The sequence below is a fragment of the Taudactylus pleione genome, unplaced genomic scaffold, assembly GCF_031769625.1.
Source record: "Taudactylus pleione unplaced genomic scaffold, aTauple2 ptg000093l, whole genome shotgun sequence".
In the NCBI taxonomy this organism is placed as follows: Eukaryota; Metazoa; Chordata; class Amphibia; order Anura; family Myobatrachidae; genus Taudactylus; species Taudactylus pleione.
The window spans coordinates 11,426,906-11,449,730 of NW_028284495.1; the positions used below are offsets into that span (position 1 = coordinate 11,426,906).

The following is a 22,825-nucleotide window of genomic DNA, read 5'->3' on the forward strand; positions in this document are numbered from 1 at the left end:
ATAAATTTTACACACACACTTACCTGGCAGCAGCTTAGGGTTGTAGAGATGGGGACAGGACCTGGCACTGTCATTAGGCCCTTCCCCCTAGCGACAAAATGCTGCGATTCGCTGGTCAGACGGGTGGGGCCAAATGAGGTGATTCCAATGGAATTGCATCATATTGGCTCTGCCTCCTCCTGATTAACCCACAAATCGTGGCATGTTGTGAGGGGGCGGGGCTTAATAAGGCACCCGCTCGTCTAGTCTGTCAGGGGGGGTTTCTGGATACTCAGAACCCCCCCCCTGCGTGCGCTACTGCCTCGTGTCACTCCAGCCTCCTGTCTCCTCTAGCCACATATCCCGTATCATTCGGGCCTTATACCCTGTGTCACCTCCAGCCTCCTACCCTCACTCCAGCCTTGTGCATCCTATACCCTCCTACCCCATGCTTTTTTCCAGCCTCCTTCCCAGTGTCACTCCAGTCTCGAGCTCAGACTCAGATCATAGCAGAGGTAGTAAGCAGCTATCACTAAAACAAGAAAACACCAAAGTAACATAGGAAAACAAATATTTCAAGAAGGTGAAAAGGTGGATATAGCAGTTTTTTATTGGATGATATAACCCCTTAGTACATAGTTTCCAAAACTCCATTACAGTCCAAGTTTTAGGGATATCCATGTTTGAGTCCAGATGGTTTAATCAAATTGACTAAGGTACTAATTAAGTCACCTGTGCTTAAGCATGGATATCTGTCAAACCTGGACTGTAATGGTGCAGTTTAGGAACCTTTGCCTTTGTAGATTGGAATCATGTACTGTAATTCACACAGAAGTACATTCAGGACCACACTGTGCACATTCTGATGTTGTTACTGGAACAGATACTTATTATAAAAATGTTGTGTAATGGTTAATAATATATACAGCAGTGGTTCTCAAACTCGGTCCTCAGGTGTACTCATTACTCACTGACACATTTTAATAGATCCACAGGTGGAGATAATTTTTTCACTTGTGATTGTGAGACCTAGACAACATGCACTGTTTGGGGTCCTGAGGACCGAGTTTGAGAACCTGTGATATAGAGTATATATAAACAGAGACAGACAGACACTCACACACACACACCATACTTGCCTGCTTTGGAAACTAGTTTGAGGGAGATTCTAAATGGTATGAGAGTTTGTATGTCATGCTCTGCCTAAAGGGCGTGTCTAGCACAATCTATGGGCTTGTCTATTGCCGCTTAGGGGCCTGTCCAGCAGTGGTAGGTGGAAACTCAGGGGGGGGAGATGTACTAAGAAATGGAGAGTGATAAAGTAGAGAAAGGTAAAGTACAGATGTGTCCACATGCATCTATCCTCCATGCGTTACAAGTCGCACCACAGATAACGCGGGAGCTCCGTTTTTTTCTTTTTCTTCTAATTAACCAATATTTTTTTTGTTTAAATTATTGGTATACATGTTTCATTCTTATATTGGTAATACACTGTAGCCTTCACATATGCGCTTCTTCAGAACCGTTTCCATTCTGCTGTGTTGTATAGTGAACCTTATTGGCAGAGGTTTAGAGGGAGCAGCTATTTTACTGGCGCCCGATTCCTACAACTCTATTCTCTTTTTTCAATTAAAGTACAGATGTGTCCACATACATCTATCCTCCATGCGTTACAAGTCACACCACAGATAACGTGGAAGCTCCATGTGCCTTGGTAGCGCCGAGCATCTTTTATGCAACTTTTTACCTTCAAAGGAGTCTTATTCACACAGTGATGTGAATAGCTAGCACATGCAGCTTCTGCTGATTAAAATGATATACAGCATGCCTATGTTCTGTGTGCACCTGTGGGTGTGTCTGCATATGAAATGCTACGTTACAGTGTCAGCGGCTGTAACACTGTAATGTAGTGTTTCGCATGCAGATACACCCACAGATGTGCAGAGAACATAGGCATGCTACATATCATTTTAATCAGCAGAAGCTGCTTGTGCTAGCTATTCACATCACTGTGTGAATAAGACTCATTTGAAGGTAAAAAGTGTAAAAAAAAAAACGCTCTGTGCTACCGAGTGCAAGGATGCTAGATGTAGGAGGACACATCAGAACCAGCCAATCAGCTCGTGTCACTTTACAGGCTGTTTGAAAAAGGACAGTTAGGAGCTGATTGGTTGGTACTTTAGCTCTGTCCACTTTATCACTCTCTAGGGCTAAAGGCCACCATACATCAGCAATCGATTGTGGCAATTCTGCAATCGATTATTTCACAGATCAATTGGGGCTGTAGATTGCTAGTGTTTGGAGATAATCAGCAGATTTGCACACCGTTACTAGTAAAATGATGGGCCTTTCAAGATTGGTAGATCTGTTTGCTGTAATTGATCTACAAATCACTGAAAAATATCTGTAGTGTATGGGCGCAGATTGGGAAATCCTAAAATCGGGCAACAAATCTTCAAATTGTTCAATTGTGGTTTTCAGATGCCACCTTACACACACACACAGGTCAGTGCCAGACCACACACACAAAGGTCAGTGCAAGCCTACACGCACACACACAGAGGTCAGTGCCAGGCCACACACACAGGTCAGTGCTAGACTACACACACACGTGTCAGTGCCAGCCTGCACACATGGGTTAGTGCCACCCTACACACACACAGGGGTTAGTGCCACCCTACACAGAGATCAGTGCCAGACTACACACACACACACGTCAGTACCACCCTACACACACAGGTCAGTGCCAGACCACACACACAAAGGTCAGTGCAAGCCTACACACACACACTCACAGAGGTCAGTGCCAGGCCACACACACAGGTCAGTGCTAGACTACACACACACGTGTCAGTGCCAGCCTGCACACACATGGGTTAGTGCCACCCTACACAGGTTAGTGCCACTCTACACAGAGATCAGTGCCAGACTACACACACACACATCAGTACCACCCTACGCACACACACACAAGGATCAGTGCCAGCCTAAAGAGCCACTGAGGTAGAACCACAGGCACTCACCTTGGGGACGGGCACTCCTCCTCCTCCAACCTCTCAACCAAGCTCCTGGACCTAGCCACCACCGAACTGTCAATCTCAGCGCCAGACCAGAGCTACTTTCCGTGCTGGGCCAGCTCCCTCATCACATATCCTCCTGGATGTCACTCCCCGTGGCTCCTAAAGTGCAGGGGGAGTGATCCGCCGCTGCTGCCACGGCCGCTGGAGAAAGACACTGTGCAGTATGGTTTCCATGCCTGCACTAGAGGCTGGCCGCTCACAGGTCTGCTGGTTGGCCGACATTGTCCATGGACCCGCAGCTGGCCTATTTTGCGTGCTTGCTCCGTTGCGGTCTGGCTCGCGCATGAAAGGTCCGGATTTCAGGGGGGGCTGGGGGATTGGAAGGGCTTTGCGGGGCTGTGGGAGACTGGTTTGTGGAACAGTAGCCTCCTGCAGGATGCTGGAGTATTGGCAAGTATGACACACAATATAAATAAAAGGTATTAATATCACTTCTGAGCATGAACAAGTTACAAATCTGTAGAAGTTTCTCTCTCTATAAATCGAGAGAGATCCCGACACCTGTCATTTTACCTATGCCGGGAACCCGGCATCACGATCAAAGGTAAGCTAGGCACGGGGGAGGGTTAGGTTAGGGGCTCCCAGGGGGGGACTTGGGGTTAGGCAGCCCCCTGGGTTAGGCACCCCAAGGGGATGTTAGGGTTAGGCACCCCCCGGGAGACTTAGGTTTAGGCAGCAGGGAAGGGGGGGGGTTAGGTTTAGGCACTTGGGGGGGAGGTTAGGCACCCCCCCTAAGGGAAGGTTAGGGGGGGGTTAGGTTAGTTCATACTTCCCTTTAGCGCAGTCGGGATCTTCACCTCTGCCGGCGGTAAATCATACCGATCCCGTGTGGATGTGTGTGGGGCACTCTGCTGTTTGGGTGTAGGCTGAATACCCCTTACTCATGGGTCACCCAGTGCTGTCCAGGGTCATGGCTTGCTGCTTATTCTCCAGGATGACCCATGCAGATTAGGAACAGGGGTGCCAGGTCAGGCTTTATCACTCTGGAAAATGTGCTTTTATTTATTTTCTGGTTTAGATGGCAGAATCCTGTAAACTTGTACATGAGATCTAAAATGCTGACAAAGTTGCATGAGCCCTATGTGTTATAGGGCTCATGCAGAGAACATTACTGTACCACTGACTTATTGTGTTCTACATGGCAGAATTTTTTCTGTGCCAATTACATCCCCCCCTCCTCCTTGCATATGCTTTTTTAATGTGATTTTTTTTTTCTAAATTAAATGTAATCTTTTGTAGAATTATTGTAATTTGCAATTGACCAGCTATTTATTTATTTTTTATTTAGCATACTTGTAGATTTGATGTATTTGATTTTAAATTATTTACAAACAGCTTTACTGTCCAAGTTACAACAATATAAAAACATCTATCTAGAATCCTTCTTTCTTGTGTTTTATAGATCAGATCACCATCAGAACATAATATTGTACATTATCATAACGTTCATAAGTCCTGCACGCCGCATTGCCGGATAGTGTGCCTTGGTAATTTAAAATCTTGTGTAGTGTGCCCTGAGTTGGAAAAGGTTGATAATCACGGGTATAGAGTGCAATATAATTGTACAAGCTCCTACTTTGTACTGTACTGGTATGGCAGGAACAACATTAGGTGACATAAGGCGCTCATGCTGTGTTGGACACACATGTATTGAACAAATAAGAAATAAAACCACTACAAAGCTGCAAATAAAATTGTGTATTTAAGCCCATTGGCTGAGTCAGGGGCATGGCAACATATACCAGTAGCAAATGTGGCAGGTTTACGGCTGGCGTACATCAGATGCACTCACACCAAACCAGGTCACATGTACAAGAAAAAGTTTGTTTTAATAGTACTTTAAATTAGGTTTGATTTTATATATATATATAAAAAAAAATATCCCTCAATAATACAGCAGGTATAATAATCTTACTCATGTATTAATGAAAGCAGCAAAAATATAAAATTTACAAATATGCCCATAAAATTGCACCAAACAGCCAATCAGAAGCAGCTAGCTAGCGCTGATGGCCATTACCATCCGTGTGTATTTGCACCTGCGCCCAGGCACCCAGGAATAATGGCGTACACCCAACTCGGCATGTGTGTCAGTATGTATAAGAGGTGATCAAACAGGCCAATAAACCACTGAGCCAAGGAAACCAAATTCTAATGTTCATTATAACTGGATTGTGTTTTATTATTCATATGCTCTCTTATATGGATACCTCAGGGTCATTTCTCCCTTCTCAGCTCAGTTTTTATAGACAAATTGCATCTTAAAATGAAACTGGTGGCTTAATAACAGACAGACAAGAGTAACAATTTGCCCCCAAGTTGACTAGTTGGTGAAATTGGCATTTTTTTCATTACATATACTTTTTTTTATTAAATATGTAAAAAGATAAAACGCAAGTTATTCACATATTCATAGACAAAAAAAACCTACTCTATCATGCGACAAGTTGTGTGTATGGTAAAATGAGTGCGATACATCTGAATAAGACTCTTTCCATCTACTCAGGACTTCATTACCTGTCTATTTATATTTAACAATACATATGTTTACATTCCTTTCAGTTTACATTTCATATATACCATTTTATGAATTGCTACCCAGTAAAATAAAAACAATAGCAGAAGGAAATACTGAAATAAAGTGTAACAAAACTTAGGTAAAACATATAAATATACAGCAGTACAATCCATAGAAGACTGGTCTTCACTTAATTGTCAGTTCCTAGGACAATTTTCCAAAACACAAATGATTTTTCCATCTTCAGTTGGCAGCTTTGGATTATTGGCATAACTTTCACATTGCGTGCAAATTAAAGCTGCACCTTCCTGCAGTGCTGGCGGCCATTTTGTGTGATGACCCAATTCACTAGGAACAGTGATATCACGGAGACGGAGTCTGCAATTGTTCTCAGTGAATTGAGAACTAGTCATGAGGTTCCATTTTCATGACTAGTGGATCATCTAACAAAATAGCTGCCAGACTGCAGGAGATGGGTGCGCTTTAAGGGTTTATAAACTACACACTGTCCATTACGGGGTAGCCATCAATGCCTTTAATACACCAGTTGAATGTATGACAGATATTAGAGGTAGTATATGCATGGGAAAGAGTATATTATTATGGGTGATGTCATTTGCTAGTCCATTAATACTGCGTTCAGATAACTATAGTGCATTACTATTGCAATGTAAGCATAGTCCAATTTGTGGTATTGCTGTTGATATATTGTATTACTGCATTATACATTGTTTTTAGGTAGGTGGCAATTAAGTGAGAATAGGCATTTCTAGAGGGGTCATTTTGCTGTAACTGCCATAGCTACGGTGTGGGGTTTAGCAGGTGTAGAAGTGAAGGGATTAATCTGCTCAGTCTGATGATGGACTGGGTAAGATTCAGGTAAGTGCTGCAAAGCTGTCACATCACATAGATACTTCATTTGTTCCTGTATCCACAATGAGCACACAGGTTTGTACAAGATGAATGTGCAGCTTAGCCCAATAAAAAGCATTTTGCCTCCTTTAACCGCAATGTGAGTGGCTGCTTAATATTCCAACAATAACAAAACAAACAAATGCAATAAACACTTAGAAAAATATTCATATAATTTGTCCAAATAATAACAAAAAAATAGAAGCTGTCTGTCCTGGGAAGTGTTGTATATTTTAGGGGTGTAAATATATATGCAGTCCTCGAACCCAAGGATTTTCCTTGCACAGGACAGAACCATCCTGATGCTTTGGAAGACCTAGAATACAAAGTTTACTGGATAGAGTCAGTAAGTGTTCTCTTCTGCACTGTCAAGGTATACCGAGACCAGTAAGACATGGCGAGCATTAAATTCTCCAATTGGGTAGCGCGCAGACTTTTGCTATATGCATGTTAGGACAGGTGACTTCATATATTAGAAAACATCCCCCTAAAAGAGGTCAACACTTCTGCCTTCCAGCCAAGTTTTCCACTTAAACTGATACATTACCATGGGACATGTGTACGTTTCCTATTTAACATAGCACTTTTACATTCGTGATACGTGGTAGTGATGTTTCCTATGACATGGATATATAAATATTGTAAGATATTACAATTAGAAGCAAGCAGTTTGGAAAACAAGGAGATAGCTCAATTACAAATAAATAAAAAAATATGGGAAAAGATTTGAAATCAATCTGAAACAGTCAAGTGGTACAAGCTGCTGCCATGTAGCCCAACACCACCTCCGTTTTGCTTGGGCACAGATACAACTTCTGTAAACACTCCTTGGGAAAGTAACTGGTACAGAATGCAGTGGTTTGCTGGCGCTCACTTTAGTACATGACATGGTACGGGTGTGCCGAGAGTGACTGGCCACTCATTGCTCTCCTGAAAGAAAGTTCCACGTGAAATGACAACAGTGAGGAGGGTGGAAGGGGAGGGGGGGGGGGGTCAGTACTCGTCCTGCTGCTCTGGATCCTCCTGAACGTGGTCATGCTCATTGCCATCATGATGGTCTGTGTGGCCCTCCTGGAATGAAATAACACAATGACAGAATTTACTTGTCTAATAACAAACTGAGGAGACAAAGACCGTACTGGACAAACACATATACAGGATTTACATAGAATGATCAATTAATGGTGTTGAGTTAACAGTATTCCAGAACAAGGTGTGTTTGTGCGTTACAGGACATCACATATCTACAACATATTGCATCACTATAACATATGCAGGGACTGACTGGGGCTGTAATTCGGCGCCAGCATCCCTTACAGTGCTTGTGAAAAAGGAGAGTGGCCATTCCTCACGGGGGTGTCTCCCTGCATGCTGGCCTAGCAGAGTGTTGGGAGGCTGAGCTGCGAGGCCAGCCTTTTAGGCACCCAGACCGGCCCATCAGGTCATCGGCCCTGAACATATGTCATTGTATGCAGCACTGTACAAAATAATTTCCCAGTCTTTGGAGAGAGCTCTATATTATATATATATATATATATATATATATATATATATATATATATGTGGAGAAAAGCAGAACATGGAGGTGAATGGTCCTTAAAATATTAGTACATAAACTCCATATTCGATAGTCACTTTAGAAGTTTATAACCTGTAATAGCATGCCATCCCTTTTATCAGTTTAGAACGTTATGGGAGCGGTATGTGCAAAAGAATAGAGTTAGTTTAACACCGAGGACAATGTACATCCACCTTAAATAAAATCCCCCCTACATTCTATTTTTGGACACTGAATACATGAATACAAAGTGACTTCTCAGCCATCACTGCCGTCATCTGACACAGGCATGCAGTAGTCACAAGCGACTTGTCCGTATGCGCCTGGCATTATTTTTCTAAGACATTGGTAGAGAGGGGAGAAAGAAGTTCATGCAAAATAAGGACATTGTGCAAGTTATCTTGTTATTTTCCAGGCTTGTCTTATGCATTGCTATGTTCACAACCATATATAGGGACAAAACGGTGTCACAATATATATGGTACCATAGCAATTATGCTCTGTAAAATGACACTTTTGGCAAAATATTCCTTGTGCATCAAGTGTTACTACAGGAGACTTTAAAAAAAAATTATAATTCAATGTATTTGTACTGTATATGTCACCAATGTAATGTAGCTTTAAGTGAATTTGGAATGAATAGTCATTGTATCTTTCTTTCTATAACGAATGTTAAAGCAGATATGCTATCGCCATCTAGTGAACACAAGAGGTGATGCAGTACCTGGACCAGGTCTTGATATGGCAGAATAAAAAACTGAGTCATAAAAGATTATTTCTAGTACTAGTCTAATTTACATCTACTGTACATTTACACTCCTGCATCAGAAGTATACAATACAAAGGATGTGGTTGGGTTGTGGCTTGCACACTAGTAATTATTATTTTTTAAATAATCTTTTATTCGGTAGATGAAATACAATGTGCATTGGAACTTATGCAGAGGTCCATAATTCTAAATAGATGAACCGGAACATTTGCAAATCACAAAGAAAAAGTGATCATATCTTGTATGAGAAATAGTTACAATAAAATTAGATGAAACAAGTTTATAAAGTAACACTAGAAACAAAGACAAGAAGAAAAAAGTGAAATAATAGAGGGTAAAGAGGTGTGGAGTGGCGATCCCCGTGAATGGCGAGATAAGGAAAAAGGGAGGACGGAGGGGGGATATGACCCAACTGGACTCCTGTGCGGTTATACTGTTACATACATCTGGAGATCTTAGGAATGTGCGTATAATACATCTATCGTATAGAATATTTGTGAACATGTGTCATAGAAATGCTGGAGGCATCTGAAAGTTTGAGGTCCATGGGTCCCACGTTTTAATAAAACTTTTGGTTATGTATTCCATGGAATATTGCACACTGGTAATTACTAAGGTCTCTTATAGTTATGGCTTTTTGCAGAAACGTACTGTAAGCAAGTGGTGGATCAGAGACGCCGCCTATGGACAAATCTTTGTACAGCCAGCAGCTTCATTTGCATATTCTCGCAAACCCGCTGAGTACAGAGTCACAGCCGCAATAGGATTAGTCTGTATTCTGAATCCAAAATGCTTTAAGAATGTAATTTTTTGGGATGTTGTGGGGCAGCTGGAATTGCAATCAGATGGTATATGTAATAACATGGCTATTGCATGCCCCGATAAAAAGATGTAATAGGGAAGTTCTCATTGTCAGCACTTATACAGGAGGCTGCACAAGACAACGGCGACTAACCGGACAGGGCCTCTATGGTAATACTCCTCCTGTATCTAGTCAGATTTGGCATTATAACACTGACACAGTTTCATTGGCATTATCTGACGACTATGGCCATGAGAATGTGGAGCTTATATTTACTTAGCTGGGAGGATTTTGTAGCTGAAGTAATCTCCCCTACAGCAGAAAAGGACTTGTTTCCAGCACTGACATTGTCCCAATAATACAGAGGATCTGGGCATCAGATGGGACTCACATTCCAACCACATTTCACTGGGAACAGACTATTTTTCTTTTTACATCTTAATTGTACTCATTTATCTCATGCTTCATGCCGTTTATCGTGTTGTGGGATTTAAAATAAGTTTTCTCTTGATAACGGTATTTATCTGTTTTCACATCTAATATTTTTGGACTTTGCCTGACTGGAACTTGGAGGATTATATTATTTGGTCTAAGGTTCGATTCCCACCACGGCCCTAACTGTATCGAATTTATATATTCTCCCCGTGCTTATTCACTTCAATGGTTGTCTCACTCACAGTTAAAATCTATGTATCTACCATAGACAGGTTTTCATTGGTTTATTATTACTGCAGACTCTTCTAAAAAAGCCAATATGCCAAAGGATTAGGGGAACACTTCCAACTGGACCAACATATAATTATACAGGTCTGTAGAGAGCCCACTCTGAAATCCAAATAATAAAATGTCACCATTTACTTTTGTTTGTCCCCGGATTTAGTGCACATACATACATAAACTATTTTATATATATATATATATATATATATATATATAGCATACAAAGGGCGGCGGCACTCGTCAGTAATGTAATCAAAGAAACGGGTCTCAGACCATCAATGAAGTTTCAAAACTTCATTGATGGTCTGAGACCCGTTTCTTTGATTACATTACTGACGAGTGCCGCCGCCCTTTGTATGCTGTAATTTACTTTTTGCGGAGGGCACCGATACTTCCTTTACTGTGGAAGAGTGCCAAGCCCTCGCTGTATATATATATACATACATAGTTTGCATGTACAAATGCACCAAATACAGCAGGAGCTAATTACAGGTTTGGAGATGTCATTTGCAAGTTTTAGTCTTTTTTACAGTCTCAAAATGGGTATACACTTTGCTGCAATATTATATTATCATGTTATTCCACACTCATCCAGTGTTAGCTGTAATGTTATTAGCAACAAGATCATTCAGTCTTGATTGTACTATGCTTTTATGTTTTTATTATGTTATCTTCTTTGTCATTTAATCTGTCTAAATATGGTTAATTATTTGTATACATTGCTGTAGACTAGTAACCACAGGATCAGAGGTATTGATAATGTTTGAGCCTTGCTATCCTCCTTTTACATATTTTGATAAATATTCCTCTAAGTGAGCATGTTCCTATTGGTTTGTGTCAACCGACAGGGAACACAGAGGTCCCAGCTATAACATCCTCAGCTGTTTCCACCCCTACCAGCACCTTATCCAAGTAGAGATTCCACTAGGCTGCTCCACTACCAAAGACAAAGCAATGTAGATGGTGTAGGGACATAACGCTGCAGTGTTCTGTATAATAGGAAATGACTGTACGACAGCAATTTATTTTCAGCACCACAGAAACCCACCTGTTCATCTGTAGCATACAAGACGTCCATTAGTCGTTGGACAAGGTCATCACCTTCTTGTCCGTGTTCCTGGCAGAGCAGTTCAATTTCCCTTAGCTTTCCAAAGTAGAAGTCTCTTTCCTTCTCCACTCCTTCAAGGGCAAGTTTTAATGAATGTACCTATCAGTAAACGTACAATGAAAATGGAAACCTTGGTTTTGCTTTGAAGAAAATGCAATGAAAATGTACAAAACAGCAGCCCACCTGCATTGGCAAGATGCTCGCATTGCAGGGACTATAAAATGGAAAGACTGACACAATGGTCTGTACATTACATGTCATCATTAGTTATAAAAGGTATACAGACACTAGGGCAATACAGGTAGTATCAACAGATGTATTTGTTAAAACAATAAAATACATTTCTTTGGTAAAATTGAACAAGGACGATTGAGAGAGCTAAGGGACATGGGGTGAGATGTATCAAGCCTTGGAGAGAGTTAGTGGAGAAGATACCCAATCTATCAACTTTCTGTCATTTATATAGAACAGTCTTTGAAATGACAGATAGAAGCGGAGTGGTTGCTTTGCGCAACTACTCCACTTTATCTCTCTGCATGGCTTGATAGATCTACCCTAGAGTGAGAGACCCAAAGACAGTAAGTGTGAATGAGCTGAGGGGGAGCACCAGCCAGCCGAGGGGGGAGAGTCAACCAGCCGAGGCGGGAGAGTCAACCAGCCGAGGCGGGAGAGTCAACCAGCCCAGGGGGGAGAGTCAACCAGCCCAGGGGGGAGAGTCAACCAGCCCAGGGGGGAGAGTCAACCAGCCCAGGAGGGAGAGTCAACCAGCCCAGGAGGGAGAGTCAACCAGCCCAGAAGGGAGAGTCAGCCAGCCCAGGAGGGAGAGTCAATCGTCTGAGGCGGAGCGTCAATCGTCCGAGGCGGAGCTAATTGGCCGAGGGGGAGCGCCAACTGTCCAAGGGGGAGCGCCAACTGGCCGAGGGGGAGTTGTTGTCAAATAACAATGTAAATCAGTGTATAATATCCCTCACCACTTTCCTGTTGCGCTCACCATGGCGACAGAGTTACCTGCTCATTAAGATGTACAACTTGTGTTTCCAAATCCTTATCACTTTTTACTGAAGAAGTGGGTGCTGCTTTTTTTGCAGATGATGGACGAGATGATGTGGAGCCTGGTTTTGCAATTGGACTTGATTTTGCAGCTCCTGGAAAAAAGAAAATACTTTATTAGAGCATACAGTAAAACTAAAAGCAATAACTATAACTCCATATATGGAAAACAAATAGTATAAAGAAGCCATTTTCCCGGCACATAAAAAACCAGATCTGCCGTTTGCAGCTCCTGTTGCCACACAAGTCCCGCATGTGATACGGTTTGCATATGTATTTCTAGGATTCCTCGTATTACTCGTATTATACCATAAAACAGTCTTTTCTGTGCAGGATCTAATATAAGCCATATCTAATATTATACTACGCAATGAATGATCTTGGGCCCTTTTTCTTTGGTGCCTTTGGTGGAAGGGTTTCCCTGTAGGACCAATCACCATATTCCAAGATCGTGGCCTCCTGGAGAAAACCAAAAGTGGAGTAGAAGCACTTACATTGAAGATTGATTTCTGAAGAGAGTTCCAAGAGATAGAAGTAGGACTCAAAGACCATCTGATAAGCTATATCAAGAATGTTTTTTCTGTGCGTATGTATGTATGTATGTATATATATATATATATATATATATATATATATATATATATGTATGTATATATAATCTCTGACTAATAAGATGTCAGGGTGAACACTGCTCAGACTTGTTACTATAAAGTGTCAGTGCATATTGTAACTGTTCTTAGGTCACTGATGTCTGTGTGTTCCCTTATTTATACTGTGGGAATGAGCATTTCCCATACATTACACTGAGCAGAGTTGCATGATGAGCACATTTTTCTGTCCTTTTCATGTGTTCAGCAGAATTACATATCACTGAGTGCGCAAGGCTGACGTACGGTACTGAGCAGGAGTCCACTTACTGAATGAAATCCTGCAAAACTAATACAAAATGCATATCCATTAAGAGGGGCACACCGTGATCTGAGAACAGAAAAGCTCCCACAAACCTTTTACTTGCTTTTTATAAAAGCCTTGTTGCGTTTAGTGAGGCACGTGGGCGTTTTGCATATATTTAACTTAATTCGCATACTCCCAAGTCTCTGAATCTCTATGTATGGGATAACACTTTCTAAAAACTAACCAGGAAAATGTGAATACGTTCTTATGGCAATTACTATGTTAGGGAAAAAGAGAAATTTATTTGTATCATCTACAATTCTAATAAAAAGCTGTACTATATTGTCTCTATTTTCTTGATATAAACTGGGTCTGTAAGACAGCAGAAATCAGCTAGTATATGAATGATCTATAAAATACAGAGTTGTCTGTTTAATAATTAACCACTTACCTGATGATTTTCTCTTCCCATGAAAACACTCAGAAACTGTTTTTTTTGTTATTTAATAAAGTTTAAAAAGTATTTTGAATAATTTATTTAAACAAATAAATAAATATATCTAGGGGATGGTTTGCACCCCCCCCCCATCCCCTTTGTCCATGGGCCTCTATTATAAAATAACCTCCCACTCCCCACTGGCAATGTACCCCCCAGTGGTCATAAATCCTAACAACTTTACACCCCCCCACTCTCCCCCCTCAGGCCTCATATGGCTTTATTTTACCCCTCTCCCTCCCCCAATGGTACTAGATCCCCCCAGGAGGTAGCCCCCCACCCCTCCCCATATGGAGAATGCAGCAAAGTGTGTGACGGGGGTTCTGATGATCCCCACCGCGATCTGTGATACCCAGCGCATGCGCTCCAGAATGCTGTTCGCTCGGCATTCTGTGGCGAAGTTCCGGCAGTGATATTGGCAGGCAGAAACTGCTGCATCACTGCTGGGGGATCCAGGGAGCATACTTGCCTACTCTCCCGGAACAGTCAGGAGCCTCCTGAAAATCGGGTGGTGGCTCCCGGTTCCCTGGAAGAGTGGGCAAGTCTCCCGGGTCTGCGCCACCCTCATGCGCCCCCCCTGCTGGCGTCTGCCCCCATTGTATAAGTTGCTGGTCCAGGAGAGCCGATGACGCGATTCATGCTGAGTCTCATCATCGTGGCTCCGATGCATTGTGTAGCAGGGGCGGGGCTACAATGATGCGATTGCGCGGCCACGCCCCATCCTAAAAATCACATTATATTGTTAGAATGAGGCGTCTAATGGTTGGGAAGCACAATGTACACAATATGCCTCCAGCTAATTGATTGTGCTGCACGGGAAAAGATATTCCATTAATTAGCCTTTTCCCCACACGGTAAACCAGGGCTAACCCACTGATTCCGCGTAAAGTACGGCAGTGGTGCTTCTCTTGTTATCACCACACTTTTCTGAATATTGCTTCTAGAACCATGTTTTCTGAGCCTTACTGGAAGAGAAGGGAACATTTTATATATTTGCCTAATGGTAATGTAGTGAAGACAGCACCTGATTGGGCCGATGCCACAGCCAGTCAACCAGATTCCGCCTTCACACCACAGTTGCCTTTAACAATTCTTTGAGCTGCTCCATTTGCCATCAATATCCAGGTGTACAGGAGACAATATACAAGTCATTCATATGCATGAACAGACTTTAACGTTCTATAGGGCAATTCAATTAGGTGCGAGGTACCTTACACATGGTCTTCGCAGGTGCAAGCAAACAATGAGTTGAGTTCTATTTCCAGGTTTGACCACAAATCTTCTATTTACATAGGTCATCAGCCCTTTACATGCAGTAAGACGATGTGCGAGGCAACTCGCACCTAATTGAATCATACACCCTAAAAGTGCAGAATTAATAATACAAACACTGCATACCAAGACATATTGTAAAATCATTCTGGAGCAGCCTAAAGGTGCGTACACACTAGGCGATTAGGAAAGCCATCCTAATCGTACAGTCGTTCCTGATCCCCTGTAGTGCCTACACTGAATGATATGTGGTCGAGTTTAGGCACCCTCCATCATTCCTGAACATGGCCAATCTGTCGTTATTGGCAGATTTGCCTGTATGTTCAGGAGATGACAGATGTCGGAAATGCCCAGCGGGAGCGCGCATCGCTGGTCGTTTCCGACATTATAGTGCACGAGTACTGAGCGATTACATGATTACGATATCGTAATCATGCAATCGCTCAGAAATATCGCCAAGTGTGTACGCACCTGTACTCTGCAGCAGGGGCACTGAAGATCACCATTAATGACGCTGTCAAGGTGGCTCTTGGTGCAATACAATGCCCATGATGATAATTTGCCTAGACTTGATTCTACATTTTTTTTTTCATTTTAATGATCATTAGTTCAGGAATTGTATTCCATATACAGAATTACAGGATAAGCAGAGAAATTGTAATATGCTGGTGTTCAATATGAAATATAGCCACTCCCATAGATAAACCTTCCAATACTTGGTACTGTCCCTGGATATCATTGGCTACAGGTTCTCAAACTCTGTTCTCAGGACCGCAAACAGTGCATGTTTTCCAGGTCTCCTCACAGCATCGCAAGTGAATTAATTAGCTCCACCTGTGGATATTTTAAAATGTGTCAGTGAGTAATGACTACACCAGTGCACCTGCTGTGTGATCTGGAAAATGTGGGCTGTGTGGGGCCCTGAGTACAGAGTTTGAGTAGCATTGCTATAGGCAGACTGCAGCTATAATTCTGCACATCCACTAATTAGATAACTAGCTAGTTTGCTGACAGAGTAATAACAGCCACATGCAGCCAAGACCGCCTCATGAACACATTGCTGTTGCCATGCTGTGCTAGGCATTGTGCCTCAGTACATCACATCCCTCTAGTCAGACCAGGATACACAAATTAATACAGAAATAAAAAAAAAGACTGTAAGGGGTGGGGGATTGTGATGTTTTCCATGATTTATTTCACCTGTAGCCGGCAGTGGGCGGGGGCTTCTTCTTGTCTGGTACTGTGTGTGTCAGTCATTTGGACTCAGGGAAATGATGTGAAGTTTCTGTGAGGTCAATGCAAGTCTCATTTTATGTGTGTTTATAGAAATACACAGAAACTCTCGTTACATACACAAAAAATACGTTTTATAGCTGCAATACCATAGACTTTTTCTTGTTTGAAATCAAGTTTTGTACCTTTGAAACATTGAAGCTTTTTCCAGGATGTCCTATCAAGAGGACTGTAATACCCCTTTAAGACTTAAATCCCGGCTTCAACCCAGCTCAGACCCGGGACACAGAGCACGAGTTGAAGCCAGGGTTACCCCTTTCACACATTGATGATGACCTGGGTTATTCCCGTGTTGACCCCCTTCACACCGGACCTGGGTCTTCCAGTGACCCGGGTCTTCCGGCATTCAGTGTGCGCTTGGAATTTATGTAATCTCCAAGTGCTACTATCCCTGTCCAATCTAATTTCCTTTAGGTATGAATCAGGTCTAAGACCGGTTTGCACCTTTCAGACTTGAGTCGAGTCGAAGACCTGGGTCGCAAGTCCCAGGAAAAACCTGGATAGCGACCAGGGTCACTGACCCAGGACTGTCAACCTGGGTTGGACTTTTCACACATACCGCGAACCCGGGTCAATGCATGTTCACATGCAAAAATCTTTTTTTTGGGCTTGTGTGTGAAAGGGGTATAGGTGATTTAGATCTGCTGGCCATGCCTATTACATTAGAGGATGTCTGATAGTGTTAGATGATGCAGACTGGGTGACCAATCTCCTTACATCTGAGAACATCCACCATGAGGGATATGTGCGATCCTTATTACAGATTTCAGATGGTACAGAATACTATTCTCACGAAGGAGCACAGACCCAAACATGCAAGGCTCCGTGCCAAACTTATTTTTCCCTTTCAAGCAGTAGGTGCTTATTTTTAGCAATCCCTTAATCTAGCTGCAATTTCCAGACACGAATATGAGTCACCAGGCTCTCACAGTACCTTGTGAGAGGGAGAACGCACCATCTTCCCAAAATGTCATTTTCCATACAGCACAGAGAGAGAGAATTTCATTTTTATGTTCAAACCCTCTGTGTGACCTTTACTCTGCAGTGTATTCATAGCCTAAAGGACAGACAGGGAATAAATATGTATTTCTCCTATAGGTAGGTCATGTGTGAAAGAGACAAAACATGGAAATTCTGGTTTAACCCCAAATAATCTCACTATCGTATCTTTCAACATATGATGAGCGATGGGTTTGAAACTACTGAAAGTGACACTTGTGTTCCAACTACACACATAGGCACGTGCACGAATGAACATGTAAAGCCCAGACAGCACTACAAGTCGTAATACCTCACCAGGTGTGTGTGTGTGTGTGTGTGTGTGTGTGTATGTATGTGTGTGTGTGTGTGTATATATATACATACACACACACATGTGGTTATGCTGGGATCAGGAGTCAGGAAAGGGAATAAACATACAGATGCCCTTTATTATGGTTACTTCAATCATGCCAAATAGCCCCTTATTGGCGCAAGGTCTAGTGCAACTCGGCCGAGCGTATTTCTCGCTCATTATGTGCATCTTATTTGCATAAATAAAACAGTTGGGAGCGACAAAACTACATTGCTGACTTACACTGATCAATCTGATGTGCAATATTTGTACGTGTGTGCAGCTGAGTTGTAATCTGTGAATAAAGGGCTCTGATGCAATGACTGCGTCTGCAATGTGACTAAGAAGCAAAATGTAAAGCTGGGTGTCTCACGCCCTATAGCATACGGACAACCAACCAGTAAGTGAGGACACATCTGCACTGTATGTGTGTAACAGAGCAAAAGAGAGCTATAGGCCCGTATGTAATAGGCTGTGATTTGCTTGTCACAGCGTGATTTGTGAGATAGCCACTACATTTAAAGCGGTAATTAGTTTCAAATCAAAAATAACCTGACTTGCTTTAAAACGAATTACCGGTTTAAATCTAGTGGCTAGCTCACTGAAATCACAGTGAGACTAGAAAATGGCAACATATTACAGTACATAGAGGCCATATAGTCTATGGCTAATAGTAATGATGATGGATGAATCTTAAGTATAATAACTGACTGCATAGATCTGGAGGCTTTAAAGGAGGACAGTGATCCATGTAATTGATATTAGAATTTGACACACTAATGATATTACTAATTACAGAAATAACATGTTAATTTAGCAAAAAGACAAAATTGCTATGGTAACAGATTCCTGTCAAAATTTTTAATCTCATTAACCCAATTAAAGGAAAACACATGAAATGAAAACACACACACGTGTGTATCTATATATATATATATATATATATATATATACACACACATATACATACATACACACACATGAATCAAAAATTATTCGCACGCTGGCTGTAGAATTTATTTTAATCAACTTTCAGAAAAGACAAATACATTATTTTTCGACATAATATCCCTGCTTTTCAATACACTTTGTCCATCTGTCAACTAGCTTTCGTATTCCCTCATTAAAAAATGTTTTAGGCTGAGCTGCGAGCCAGGAATGCACCGCTGTCTTCACCTCTACATCAGGCATGAATAGGCAGAGCCATGGCTGATTTGCAACATGCAAATCCACTGTCACTCATCTATCCAACAGAATCAGTTCACATGCACGCTCAATGTTCTCATCAGTCATGGACGGGCGTCCGGCTCCTTCTTCATGGCTGACTCTCGTCCGACCTTCTTTGAACTTCTCTATCCATTCATAAACACTTTTTCGCCATACTGCGCAGAAAGTCTTCCATAAATATCGACACCAGGAACACCCTCAGACCACAAAAAAAAATGACCAATGCTCTTCTTTTGTGAAAATCACACGTGGGGCAGCCATTTTTCTTGCACCTCAGCCACAAATGAACTGAGCGTTGATAACACAATGGAGCCAACAGAATTTTTAATATAACTGGAGTGCGGCTAATTTTTGACTCACCTATATATATACTTCCACTTGAAAAAGTCCTTTGGGATGAAACATGCTTGAGTTTGGCTTATGACGGAGACGCTGTGACCTCAACAGTCCAGGAAGTGCTGGTGAATTGGAGAGGACGCCAGGGGTGCCGGCTTATGTGGAATGACCGGAGGCCCTTTTACTTTGTGTGCGGTTTGTGATATTTCCATATGTCACAATTTTATATGTGAGTGGTTCTCAATTATTTTTAGTAAAGAATTGAGTTTGAAAAGTACTTCACCATTGTGCGCCTCCATATATATATATATATATATATATATATATATATATATATATATATATATAATTATATATATCCTGACTCATCAACACCCAGCCCAAACCCCTGGACCTAGAAACATAAAATTCAGGGAGTATATTGATTCCATGACATAGGTACCCACTAGGCAGAGAATTTTAGAAATTCTACTCCTAAGGGGGTAAAAAGTGGTAAACGGTTTCCTGTCGACCAAGGTGATAGGGTGACAAAACAACATGCCACAAGTGCTGTAGGACAGTAAGCTCATTGTCTGGGTGCAGTGGTGGCTTCAGAGGTGGGGCTGCAGCTTAGTCCAATATTCAAGTAGGGGAGCCACACCAACTGCCAGTGTTAGTGTGGTTCCCCTATGTGAATATTGGATGCGCTGCAGCCCCACCTCAGGAGTCGCCACTGCTAAGGAGTTATGGTGCATGTGCACGGTCAGATTTGTCAGATGAACGGTTTTACCAAAGATTTGAACGATTTTTGACTGCATTAAAATGAATGGAATCGTCCAAGTCTGACTGCAAACACATCAGATGTCAGATATCGTTATCTGACCATCGGGAAAGCGCATCGTTCATCGTTCAGGCATGTCAGATATGTCAGATTTTCCTTTAGATATGAACGATTGAACGATTTTTTAAATCGTTATCGTTCAGATCTGAAGAAAAATCTGACCGTGTGTATGCACCATTAACATTTTCACTAGGTTTTTCCATTTGGATACTTCATTTGCTTTGGATTTGGATTTTTCATTTCCTCGAACATGGCAATTGAGCTTTTGAATGTTAAAGGGAAGATGGTACCTCACACCATTGTCCCCATCACAGGGGATGGAGCCTGCCTGTCCTATCTCACGTATGACACTCAGCTAATGGCTAGGCAGGTGTGTGATGTAATTGTGAGGCTCACGGTGGACAACTAAGAGGAGTTCTCCATCATGTCCCGTTACAGCAAGGGGGAATCTACACCAGCTCCGCTGAGTACCTCCTTCACATCTACCAACCAACACCTCTTTGTGTTTTTTTTCTCTTAATGCCAATAAAAATTGTTTGAAAAAGAGAACAAAAAAACTAATTTACTTAATCTTGATACCAGCATATTCTTTTACACCAGAGGCATAAAATAAATTAAACATATAAGTTAAGATGGTATGAAAGAAATTAATATATTTAAGGTCTGCCCAGGAGAAACACTTGCACAGCAGCTAGTGTATGTGTATATTATATATATATATATACAGTCAGGTCCATAAATATTGGGACATTTGCAAGAATTTTCATATTTTGGCCTCTATTCACCACCACAATGGCTTTGAAATGAAACACACAAGATGTGCTTTAACTGCAGACTTTCAGATTTAATTTGAGAGTAATTACATCCAAATCAGGTGAACGGTGTAGGAATTACAACGGCTTCTATATGTGCCTCCCACTTTTTAAGGGGCCAAAAGTAATGGGACAAACTAAACAATCCTAAATCTAACTTTCATTTTTTAATACTTTGTTGCAAATCCTTTGCAGGCAATTACAGCCTGAAGTCTGGAACGCATAGACATCACCAGACGCTGGGTTCCATCCATGGTGATGCTCTGCCAGGCCTCTACTGCAAATGTCTTCAGTTCCTGCTTGTTCTTGGGGCATTTTCCCTTCAGTTTTGTCTTCATCAAGTGAAATGCATGCTCAATCGGATTCAGGTCAGGGGATGGACTTGGCCATTGCATAACATTCCACTTTTTAGCCTTAAAAAACTCTTTGGTTGCTTTTGCAGTATGCTTCGGGTTATTGTCCATCTGCACTGTGAAGCGCCGTCCAATGAGTTCTGAAGCATTTGACTGAAAATGAGCATATAATATTGCCCGAAACACTTCAGAATTCATTCTGCTGCTTTTGTCAGCAGTCACATCATCAATAAATACAAGGGAACCAGTTCCATTGGCAGCCATACATGCCCACGCCATGACACTACCACCACGCTTCACTGATGAGGTAGTATGTTTTGGATCATGAGCAGTTCCTTTCCTTCTCTTCTCTTCCCATCATTCTGGTACAAGTTGATCTTTCTCTCATCTGTCAATAGGATGTTGTTCCAGAACTGTAATGGCTTTTTTAGATGTTGTTTGGCAAACTCTAATCTGGTCTTCCTGTTTTTGTGGCTCACAAATGGTTTGCATCTTGTGGTGAACCCTCTATATTCACTCTTGTGAAGTCTTCTCTTGATTGTTGACTTTGACACATATACACCTACCTCCTGGAGAGTGTTCTTGATTTGGCCAACTGTTGTGAAGGGGTTTTTCTTCACCAGGGAAATAATTATTTTGTCATCCACCACAGTTGTTTTCCGTGGTCTTCCGGGTCTTTTGGTGTTGCTGAGCTCTCCGATGCGTTCTTTCTTTTTAAGAATGTTCCAAACAGTTGATTTGGCCACACCTAATGTTTTTGCTATCTCTCTGATGGGTTTGTTTTGATTTTTCAGCCTAATGATGGCTTGCTTCACTGATAGTGACAGCTCTTTGGATCTCATATTGAGAGTTGACAGCAACTGATTCCAAATGCAAATGTCACACCTAGAATCAACTCCAGACCTTTTATCTGCTTAATTGATAATGAAATAACGAGGGAATAGCCCACACCTGTCCATGAAATAGCTTTTGAGTTGATAGTCCCATTACTTTTGGCCCCTTAAAAAGTGGGAGGCACATATTGAAACTGTTGTAATTCCTACACCGTTCACTCGATTTGGATGTAATTACCCTCAAATTAAATCTGAAAGTCTGCAGTTAAAGCACATCTTGTTTGTTTCATTTCAAAACCATTGTGGTGGTGAATAGAGGCCAAAATCTGAAAATTCGGTCAATGTCCCAATATTTATGGACTTGACTATATATATATATATATATATATATATATATATATATACACACACACACACACACACACACACACACACACACACACACACACACATATATATATCTATCCAATATCCCATGGAAGCTAAAGAACGCTGCACTGACCTGCTGGGTAGGAATCTGGTACCTCCTGCATTAAAATGTGATGTGACTTGAGCCAGTGTTACTTGTCTGTTACCATGGACAATTCTGGCCAGATGCTGCTGGTCATGGTCAAAAGGCACCTGTGGTCGGCCACTGCACTGTGGGTAGTAATGCCCTCC

At 41.8% G+C, this 22,825-nt stretch overlaps 1 protein-coding gene across 3 annotated transcripts in view; it reads right to left on the reverse strand.

The window, feature by feature from the left end:
* Nucleotides 1–5,216: 5,216 nt before the first annotated feature.
* The window catches only part of MAPRE2 (microtubule associated protein RP/EB family member 2), a 254,743-nt gene continuing 237,134 nt past the window's right edge, over nucleotides 5,217–22,825 (reverse strand). For all 3 annotated transcript variants that reach the window (XM_088469555.1, XM_088469554.1, XM_088469553.1), the window contains 3 exons: nucleotides 12,455–12,591; nucleotides 11,387–11,545; nucleotides 5,217–7,560 (listed from right to left, as the gene is read on the reverse strand). In XM_088469555.1, coding sequence (XP_088325681.1) covers nucleotides 7,483–7,560; nucleotides 11,387–11,545; nucleotides 12,455–12,591 — 374 coding nt within the window. In that variant the 3' untranslated portion in view covers nucleotides 5,217–7,482. The remainder of the gene's footprint in view (nucleotides 7,561–11,386; nucleotides 11,546–12,454; nucleotides 12,592–22,825) is intronic.